At 43.4% G+C, this 11,136-nt stretch overlaps 1 protein-coding gene across 1 annotated transcript; it reads left to right on the top strand.

Moving 5' to 3' along the window:
* Positions 1-568: 568 nt before the first annotated feature.
* Positions 569-10,871, top strand: LOC135708099 (uncharacterized). The gene is made up of 5 exons (XM_065230045.1): positions 569-711; positions 775-890; positions 959-1,069; positions 9,589-10,628; positions 10,692-10,871. Exons 1-5 carry the CDS (start codon positions 569-571, stop codon positions 10,869-10,871), a joined length of 1,590 nt encoding a protein of 529 aa, XP_065086117.1.
* The last annotated feature ends 265 nt before the right edge of the window (positions 10,872-11,136 follow it).

Raw genomic sequence — 11,136 nt, 5'->3', positions numbered from 1 at the left:
AAGAACTTTTGAATGACGGATTCGACCGTACTTTAGAATATTGGTTTTTTTGAAAAAGCTAAAGTGTAGTGCCACACTTCGTCGTACTTCGTTTCGCTTCGTAATATGTTCACGAGATCGACCATTTCACGGTCCGTTGCATATTTGTTTACACCAATCGGCAATTATTAGGTGTGTATAGAAATTGATGACAAAATTAGCTGGAACGTCATTGGTGGAAAATCTAGATCACCAAACTTTAGAACGTGATAACGTCCACAATCACCAAGGCTCACTCGGTGATACTTAGCGCCTTTCCGGAGTACTGAAAATGAAATTTCTCCCTCTATCTAGATCACCCAGATAATAGTCTGTCTGAGACAAACGATCGGTTCTTTCTGTGCAGCATCCCGACCGCATTAGGGCATTGAATTTTAAAGTGACACACCGATCAGACGGATTTATTTTCTTCCGATCGGTTCGACGGCACCTGTGAAAGACAATGAATTGTAGTACATTCTGGAAGTGAAAAGTGAATCATTAGCGTTTCAAAAATTTCCGTTGACCGACAGAAACGTAGAGGGGAAGAATGACAGTGAAACTGGTTTTGAGTGAGTTGCTTCTGGGTGTGCTGCTAGTGAGCTATGCAAAGGCTGGAGTTATACAGATCAGCGCATACGGCAACGTTTTCAGACAAGGAGCTTCTCCATTGAGAAATAACTCGGATGCAAGGTTAGTTCATTCAAGAGGCAGCTTGGGAAGGCTGTTAACGATAACATGTGGATTAAATTTCAGTGCTGGAACTGACCAAGCAATGAATAGTGGATTCAATCGAAATAGTGTCGATGGATTGTCCATGAAGCCTGTAAATTATGGAACCATGACTTTTCAGAATTCGTTTATAGAACCTGGTGAGATCTTAAGATTCAGATGACGGTGCAGAACATGTTGTAGATTAAATTCATTGCGAATGTTTCAGCGGTGGCCTCGGACCGATTCACCCCAGGAGAAGCATATGGTGGAACCGTTTTCAAAATACTAAAAGCTAAACACGGAAAACGAAAAGGCTATCAGTACCAGAAGCCCAATGGTAAGCTTTGTTTAGTAATCGATGAATGAGTGTCACAGCAGGTAATGCGTTCTTCAATGTTGTTCGTTCGTTCGTTGATGGTGGTTTACAACTGCGTCCATTACCTAGGAATATTGTTGTCTGACCCATTTTATTTTAGTGCTAGTCACATATCCTTTCACAATTAAGGTGTGATAGACATTTGTCATATGTCAACTCGTCTTATAAAGTGTAATACCATTTTAGGATTGCTTTTCCAAACTTCAAATGGTTCTAATATCCCTTTTCCAAATATTGACATTCTTTGATTGAACAGAGCTCCACAGCTGCAGAGTATATGTTCAGCAGTTTCCTATTTTATATAAGTCATATCTGCCAGGGCAGTGACCAGTCATGAGACCAATTATTACCCGAAGATCTCTTTTACTAAGATTAAGCAAAATCCGGGCTTTTGCTGCACTTGGTCTTATAAATCTTTTCGCCTGTCTGGATACCTCAGTGGTGTTCCAGTTGGATTCGACTATGGAGACGTTTCCCAACTTTTTAGTTCCATTCTTATAGTATACTCAGGGACTCCACAAAATGGTTCCGGACCGATGAAGTTCGATGCAGAAGCACATCCTTCAATGCCACAATGGCCGGGCACCCACTATAATATGACTTCGTTCCTTTCGGCCAATGGTTTTAAGGAAAGAATACATTCCCAAAATGGGCTACAAAATGGTGAGTTGACAATCTGGAAGGAGCGGAACACCTAGCCCTGGTCCTCACAAGTTCCTACTTCACGCCTCTCCGAGTCATATGATAACAAAAGACTACCAGCTGAAACATGGACACAGCTGGGTGGCGTAGCCTGGGCAATGTTGCCAGTCCGGCAATAGCAAAGTGCAACGCGAACACTGGCGCGGTAACCATAGTAATGTGATAGAGGAAATGCTTCACCAAACCCGAGCGTCTGTTCACCATGGAGGTGCGGCTCAAAACGGCGTCTGTTCTCCATGTTAGGAGCGGATGATCACCGTCCTAGTGCCAGCGTGGGACTCTAAACAGAGCTGTGCACGATGGTCCCCCGACGAGACAGGGGGTTGGGGCAGGCCCAACAAGCCACCCTGAAAAAAAACAAAGTTGCAAAAACTGAAGAAAGAAATACGGATCGGAATAATCGGCACAGACCTTTGCGACGAAATAAGGACTACGATTGGAAACTCGGAACATGGAACTGCAAATCGCTCGGCTTCCCTAATCTATGACGAACTTCAACTATGCAACTTCGAAGTCGTAGCACTGCAGGAACTTTGCTGGACGGGACAAAAGGTATGGGAAAGCGGGCATCGAGCGGCTTCTTTCTACCTGTGGCACCACCAACGAGCTGGAAACCGGCTGCGTAAGATGCGCCAACGCGCAGCCGATCAACGCGAGGATGTGCAAGTTGAGGATTAAGGGCCGTTTCTTCAACTACAGCATCATAAACGTGCACTGCCCACACGAAGGGAGACCCGACGACGAGAAGGTGTACGACGGCTGTTCGCAACGGGGCAATGTATAGACCGGCAATCGGGCCAAACAGCCTGCATACCGTATCGAACGACAACGGCCAGCGATGCGTGAACTTTGCAGCCTCTCGGGGTATGGTAGTTCGAAGTACCTTTTTTCCCCGCAAGCATATCCACAAAGCCACCTGGAGATCACCTGACCAACACACAGAAAACCAAATCGATCACGTTCTAATCGACGGGAAATTCTTCTCCGACATTATCAACGTCCGCACGTACCACAGTGCGAACATAGATTCGGACCACTACCTAGTTGCAGTATACATGCACTCAAAACACTCGACGGTGCATAACACCCGTCGAAGTCGAACGCCGCGGCCCAACATTGAGCAACTACGGGACGCCGGAGTTGCCCAGGACTACGCGCAGCAGCTGGAAGTTGCACTACCCACGGAAGAGCAGCTTGGCGCAGCTTCTCTTGAAGATGGCTGCAGGGACATCCGTTCCGCCATAGGTAGTACTACCAACAATCAATACGAAACTAACGATTTTAAATTGGCTCACCACTTTAGTAGCCTATTGGTCCCAAGCAAACGATTAACGTACCCTATTCTAGTTGAAATTCTATTACTACACTATGTTTGTTTTGATTCGCTATGAAAGTTTGACAGATAACATCAGGGGTGTGTGGATTCATGCAGAACATGCAGGGGTGAGTGAAATAGCTTGGGACTGCTTGGGACCGTTGTTCTGGTACTGAGTGAGCCAAAAATAATAATGATTTTCTTCGGGACCCAGTGGTCTTAGAGTTACCTCTATGGTACTACTGCAGCGGCACTAGGTACTGCAATCCCGGACCGAAGAAATGACTGGTTTGACGGCGAATGCAAACTGTTAGTAGAGCGATACAGACAAGCGCGGAACAGACAAAACTCGGTTTTCCGAAGGAAGAAGCGTCAGCAGGAAGACCGAGATCGCGAGGCGATGGGAAATCTGTACCGCGTAAACGACACACGGAAGTTCTACGAGAAGCTAAATAGTTCGCGCAAAGGCTACGTGCCGCAAGCCGATATGTGCAAGGACTTGAACGGTGACCTTCTCACGAACGAGTGTGAGGTGATTGAGAGGTGGAAGCAGTACTATCATAGAGGTAACTCTAAGACAAGTAGGTCCCGAAGAAACGTGCTCAACTTTTTGGCTCACCTCTGGTACTATCTTCGGTCCCAAGCTTGTTGAATCACCCCTCGAAACATAGGAAAAACCAATAACCCCTCATTTTATCTGTCAAACTTTCATAGCGAATCAAAACAAACATTGCGTAGTACTAGAATTTCGACTAGAATAGGGTACGTTAATCGTTTGCTTGGGACCAATAGGCTACTATAGTGGTGAGCCAATTTAAAATCGTTAGTTTCGTATTGATTGTTGGTACTATGACGAGCACCTCAACGGTGAAGCAGCAGAAAACGAAGGTGGCACGGCAACAGACCTCGGAGCACGCGCAGAAGACGACAGGCTACCGGCCCCTGATCTTCAAGAAGTTGAGGAGGAGATCGGTAGGCTGAAGAACAACAAAGCAACTGGTGTAGATCAACTACCAAGTGAGCTATTAAAATACGGTGGTGAAGCACTGGCTAGAGCGCTGCACTGGGTAATTGCCAAGATTTGGAAGGAGGAGGAGATATTACCGGAGGAGTGGATGGAAGGTGTCGTATACCCAATCTACAAAAAGGGCGACAAGTTGGATTACTGTAACTACCGCGCGATCACACTGCTGAGCGCCACTTGTACTCTCCCAAATTCTATGCCGCCGCCTGTCATCATTTGCAAGAGAGTTCGTGGGGCAAAACCAGGCGGGATTCATGGGTGCCCGCGCTACCACGAACCAAATTTTCGCGATTCGGCAGGTTCTGTAGAAATGCCGCGAATACAACGTTCCCACATATCATTTGTTCATCGACTTCAAATCCGCATACGACACAATCGATCGAGATCAGCTATGGCAGATTATGCATGAGTACGGATTTCCGGATAAACTGACGCGATTGGTCAAGGCGAGGATGGATCGAGTGATGTGCGTTGTTCGAGTATAGGGAACACTCCCGAGTGCCTTTGAACCTCGAAGAGGGTTACGGCAAGGTGATAGACTTTCGTGTCTGCTATTCAACATCGCGTTAAAATGTGTGATCAGAAGAGTTGGGATAGACACGAGTGGCACGATCTTCAAAAAGTCCATCCAGCTTCTTGGCTTTGCCGATGACATTGACATCATGGCACAAACGTAGTAGTATTGAAGCATATTCAATCGGCCCTTGTAAACGTCAATTGGGATCGATGTTTGAGCATTATTGACCCGCCCTGAAGAGAGCCTCCAGCCGGGCCTCTTGATCAGCGTCAGCAGTCTCTCGATTCGGAGAGTGGCGCTTAAGCTGCTGTTTGCAAAGAGCTTAAAACATTCGTTACCTTTTAAATCATAACATTGACATTATGGAAACGTACATCAGACTGAAGGCTGAAGCTAGGCGGATTGGACTTGCCATCAACGCATCAAAGACAAAATACATGAAAGGAAGAGGTTCAAGGGATGACAATGTTAGCCTCCCGTCCCGAGTTCAGATTGACGATGACGAAATCGAGGTGGTCGATGAGTTCGTGTATTTGGGCTCACTGGTGACCACCGAAAATGATACCAGCAGAGAAATTTAAAGACGCATTATGGCAGGGAATCGTGCCTACTTTGGACGCCGGAGGACGCTTCGGGCTAATAAAATTCGCCGCCGCACGAAGTTGACTGTCTACAAGACGCTGATTAGACCGGTGGTCCTCTACGGCCACGAGACCTGGACTATGCTCGTGGAGGACCAACGCACCCTTGGTGTTTTCGAACGGAAGGTGTTGCGTACCATCTACGGTGGACTGCACCAGCTGCTGGGAGAACCATCCATCGTCCACATTGCAAAAATTGGGCGACTACGGTGGGCTGGGCACGTCGTAAGAATGCCGCACGACGACCCAGTGAAAATGGTTCTAGAAAGTGACCCAACAGGAACAAGAAGAAGAGGCACGCAGCGGGCAAGTTGGATCGACCAAGTAGAAGGCGACCTGCGGACCCTTCGCAGACTATGAGGCTGGCGAAGTGTGGCCATGGATCGAGTACAGTGGAGACGACTTCTTCGGACAGCAGAGGACAACAAGGCCTTAGCCTGATTGGTAAGGTAAGTAATGTATGAACAATTTGGATAGTTACTAAAGGATAGTGATGATAATAAACAATCGGTGTATCCCTCAACAAATTATCAGCTTGACAGCTCAGCCCAACTAACGAAAGTCTTTCACTAAGTGGACCACATGTTTAGCCCAACGAGCAAAAGTTGACTGAAAGCACAGGACACTTCTAAATGAACCAAAATCGTTGATTTTTAAGTAGGGGAAAAGTTGGTTTCGGCAATACCTTAACCTATTATCGTCAGGGGGGTAAACAACGTCCTTGAGAGCTCAATTTTGGCATGTGGATACATTGTGTTTCAGAGCAACTATTGGCCAAATTTGAGTGCTCTAGGACTTTGTTTACCCCCCTGACGATAATAGGTTAAGGTATTGCGGAAGCCAACTTTTCCCTAAATGTTTTGAACTTTTGTTCGCCTAAAATTTATTTTGTCAGAAAAAATCAAAATCTGGCACGGCTCTTTCCAATTTGAATGAAACTTTCAGCACGTTTTTAGCATTAGAGATTATGCTTTTCCACAGGTCATGAGACCATTTTGGTTTAAGACTAATTTTGACTAAAGACCTGTATGAAATTTTATGCACATCCGCAGACAGTAATGAGCAAAGGCGGGCGCACACTTTTGCCTTTAGATTTGAAGACATACTTCACATCTCCTCGTACATCGTGTAGCATAATATTTCAATGCATCTCAAATTCTCTAAGTTTCAGAGCTGTTAGATTTACAGCACCCAAATTTCCATAACATGCAACAGTGTCGAATTTCTCAAAGGCAACAAAGACTTTTGTTGTAGCCCACCAAATTGACACACTCAAGCCAATTGACAAAACAGAGATGTAAAATAGCAACAAGCGACTTGCGCACATGTTGCACTAGAATGTTAACGTTTGGTTTAATTGTCACCACATGTTTTCTTTCCGCATAGCGTTGAATGAAAACTCAACTTCAATTGTTTTCCCTTCCTTTTCGGCTACACTCGTCTATGTACTTCCTTGTACGATAGCGAGTGTATTGGTTCATGATGTTTTGTAAACCAGACAAGGTACCTCTCTCAGACTACTTGAAATGTGTAGAGTTTAAGTTTCGTTAGTTTAAGCTAGAGAAATAAAATTCACTACTAACCGTTACGCGAACCGAAACGGATGCTTTCTCCGAAACAAGTATCACAGCCAAATATACTTTACAATCATACGGGTTAGGCAAAAGGTGTGCGTTTGACTTTGTACTGTCGCATTAATGGCCCTTCGCTCATTTTCAACTTCTATTCAATTTTCATGCTGCCGTACTCTAACGAAACTATCTACCTACTCTCTTCTAAGATCATTCTCTAGCTAATAAATTTTCACACTAATGCTTCATGTTAGATAGTATTTCCAACCAAATCTGAAAATCGCAAACTTTGCGTATGAAGTTACAAAAAAAAAAAAAATTTGAAAAGGTCTTATTTTTACCAATTTTCTAAACATTATTTTTACAATACCTACTGTTCGCACCGATCACCACTTTCACGGGTTTCTACCTAGAAAAAAAAAACCATACCACTGCAAGATCACTTACTCAATCATGAGTGACCCGAGTAGGTGAACTGTAGGAGATATAGTTGACCTAGTCTGCCCAATGTTCCTTATCAATCTATCCCGTACCATATCGATCGCTTCACGATCAACGGTAGGGCCGAGTTTAGGTAGGAAACCGATGATAAAAACATCGCACGCACTTAAATAGATCCCTAGAATTTTATATAATTTAGTCCGCAATAAACCTTTCACAGGAACAGTCGTTTGCTTAAAACTAAATACAGTCCACATAATTTACCCCGTTAAAGTACTCGCTTTCTGTGCTTTCTGTGCGCGTTATCCGACGACTTTGAACCCAGTGATTAAGTCCCTGATTGAACACCTACGTATAAAAAAAATAGCTTTTCTACTTGAAATTCCTCCATCTTGGTTTAACCTTTATTAAATACCTTATGACGTAAGGTCATCGCAGAACAAAAATTCAAAAAAATTGTACGTTGGAATGAAGAAAATTCACACTATATGTTTTTTTTTTCAAATATGTACATTTTTGTTCAATGTATATTTTTTTTCCTTTGAAGTTTTATGAGTTCTCTACAACTTTTTCTCAGATACCATTTTGATATAATAAACGGTTTTAGGTTAAGTTTTTTTTAAAAATTCGTATGAGACAACACATACGCCCTTTTTCAAAAATTAGTCTTGAGTCAAAATGGTCTCGTGATCTGTGGAAAAAAACATAATCTCCCATACTGTAGACATGTTGAAAGTTTTATCAAAATCGAAGGGGCTCGTGCCAAGTTGTTTGCTCATTTGACTGAGAATTGCTCAGGAAATGATGTTTTGGACGAAAGAGGTTGTATTTCGCAAAAGTATTAATCAATTTATTTATTCATTCATCTGACTTTTTGTCGTCCTAATGCATGTGATGGGGAAAAGCCAATTTAAATGGCGTGAAAATTCCATACCTTTTCACAATACAGTACAAACATTACAAAACAAGCACATTTGTGAACATAACATAGAGTAAACATGGCTTCAAATATCAACTGTAGCCAACAACATAAAACTTATAATTCAATCAGCTCCATTGGACATCCATCATCCGAAGCAATCCTCGTCGACAGTGGTGAATCGAGAAAAAATATATACAGGTAGCATAATCGTTACAATTTAGGAGCAACGGAATATTACTCACCTTTCACAGTAACGAATCTCACTCGATCCATTAATGCAATTCAGTCAGTCAACGCTTAAATGTTGCCACAGTAGAGTTGAAGTCGAAGAGGATGCAGACTTCGTTGAACCTAGTCGACATGAAGCGGACAGGATCATGAAACCCGTACAAGGAGTTCCGGGGCTCAAGCAGCAACAAGTTTCGCTGACAAAGCATTCGTTCAGGAACGTAAAGGTTAAGTTGACCTAGTATCTCCGGTACGTCAGTTTCTCCTATGAGATTTTTTTCAACAAACACCTCTTGGGCATCATTGCATCTCTACTCAAGCGTCTGCAGTCGCAATAATCTGCATCGATCTCCATCTCCATCCAAGTTCAACGGATCTCACCACGGAAGGCGTCGTAGAAATATCTCACAAATTTTCTCTGAATTACTTCGATCCTACCAGTCCAGGTTGACTGGTACGGGAACCATACTACACAGCAAAAAATAATTTTAATATTAAATACATCCTACAAACCAGTTCATGATCTTGTTAATTTGTGACGTGGCTGAATATTGAAATGTTTTGATCTCTAAATTTTGTCCAAGTCTGTCCAATTTTGGACTTCGAGAATCTGAAAATTTAAACTTTAAGCTTCAAAGCCCCACACGTCCATTGAGATTAACCCAAATTTAAGTTTAGTTTACTCATAAATCGAAAAAAAAAAATGTTCAAGAATTCAGTGATGATCTAATTCGCCTCATGTTTTCCAGGTTTTTCCAGGAAAAAATTCCAAATATGAGAAAAGTAAAGATTGGATTTTCTCAGTCTATTGGTATTACTCCTAGACTGAGTAAAATTTTCGTCACTTTTCCTCATTTTCCGGCAGATTTTTTAGGTTTTCCCCAGAAAACATGAGGCAAATTTACTCATCGATGAGATCCTGCAGTTTTTGCGATTGGTCATTGATCGTTTGAGACACTAGCTAAGCTACTAGCTAAGAAGATGATGCAAAATGGAATCAAAAATAAAGAGGAAGCTTAAAGCAACAAAGTTAAAAATAACTAGAAAATTTCATCAACTATTTAAAACGTGTGACATCGACCAACATTCCTTAAGATGGCCTTTTATACATTTTTTCAGATGCCTCATTAGATGACACCAAAACAAATCCATCCTCACCAGCGCCAGCTTCACCTCCACCTTCTCCAACTGCAGCTGTTGTAACCGTACCAGTGATTCCAGCTCCCATTACGCCCTCTCCACTTCACAACCTTATAGCAGGACCCACCCCGCTTCCAGAAACGACCTCAGAGAAAAATTCGTTAGCAATACAATACATCCCATCATCAGATCCAAACCTATTTGCACCAAACATACACTCTCATTACCCTCCTCCACCAGCGAATGGTAAAACTCGTTTCAACGGAGTTACAAGCTACCTTCCACCAGCAGCCGGGCCAGTAGCAGATGACGCATCGGTAGATTCCAATCACCCAGACTCTCCCCCATCAAACCAATACATACCCCCGGCTGATCTATTCCAATTTCCACCAAATATTCATTCCCACTACAATCCTCCACCAATGGGCAATAACTTTTACACGAACGGCCTAACAAGCTATCTTCCTCCACCGGCTGGTCCCACTGACATCTATCTTTCTCCTTCATCCGTAATGTCAGCTGATTCCTCGACATCTGACCCACCCAGTTCACCGGACTCCTCCGACGATTTGGTCGGAACGATCCCCATCCATCCAGATTCTCCTTACCCAGCCTACCTACCACCATCCGGTTCTCAGGGCCCAGTTACCCCGGCTCCAATACCCCAATACATGATGATGGCCATGCCACCAGCTCAAAACATGATGATGAGCATGCCACTCGGGCCGCTAATGAGTGGTCCTCCCATGGACATTCCCTTCGGCTTCCATGGATATAAGTACAATCATCCTCACGATCACTTTCCGGAGTACTTCTTCGATCACGATTACCCCCACGACCACCATGACAAACCGCCATCAACGACGACTCCGGAACCTCCACCACCGCCACCGGCTAAAGTTAAAAACTACAACTACTACTACATCAGTCGAGTGTTTTGGTACTTCCCGCTGTACTTTACTTTATACTTCGCCATCTACATTGTGGTTTTGATCTTACGTTCCCTTGCTAGGTATAAGGTGAGATTGAAGACGGACCATGTTGAGGCAACAATTTGCTAACAATTTCAATTTTCCCTCAAGATCGGTTATCCCAACCATTTGTCCGGAGTTGTTCCACCCGCTAATTGGGATAAAATAGTCACAAGATCTCTGGATGACATGCAATTCCTAACGCAAGAACAAGCAGCCCTCAAGGCGGATATTATGGCGCAATTCGTGATGAAACAGATTGACGATTTCAAAGAAAAGTACATTGGATAGGTCACCTGTCTACCAAAGATGATAATGGGCAACTATTGATCACTAGACATTTTTCATAAGGATTCTGATGATCACCGGTCATTAGCGACTGCAAATTCGTGGAAGATGTTCACTGAGCAATGAGTTGACTGATTGTGTTAATAAACTTGTATTATATAAACTGTATAACAGTGTTGTTTTGGAAAGAACTTCCTAGCTGTGTGAATTTGTTTTTTCAAGGCCTTGATGAGCCTAAATAGACGCACGAGACAGCCTCATTACGCAA

Source organism: Ochlerotatus camptorhynchus, unplaced genomic scaffold, assembly GCF_037179485.1.
Source record: "Ochlerotatus camptorhynchus isolate MF236.1 unplaced genomic scaffold, CSIRO-AGI_Acam_v1.1 ptg000026l, whole genome shotgun sequence".
NCBI lineage: Eukaryota > Metazoa > Arthropoda > Insecta > Diptera > Culicidae > Ochlerotatus > Ochlerotatus camptorhynchus.
This window is presented reverse-complemented; position numbering and strand designations above follow the sequence as displayed.

Coding starts and splice junctions, on each gene's coding strand:
- LOC135708099 (XM_065230045.1), top strand. CDS start 569: ATGACAGTGAAACTGGTTTTGAGTGAGTTGCTTCTGGGTGTGCTGCTA. Junction 891..958: donor GAATTCGTTTATAGAACCTG/GTGAGATCTTAA, acceptor CGAATGTTTCAG/CGGTGGCCTCGGACCGATTC. Junction 10,629..10,691: donor GTTCCCTTGCTAGGTATAAG/GTGAGATTGAAG, acceptor TTTTCCCTCAAG/ATCGGTTATCCCAACCATTT.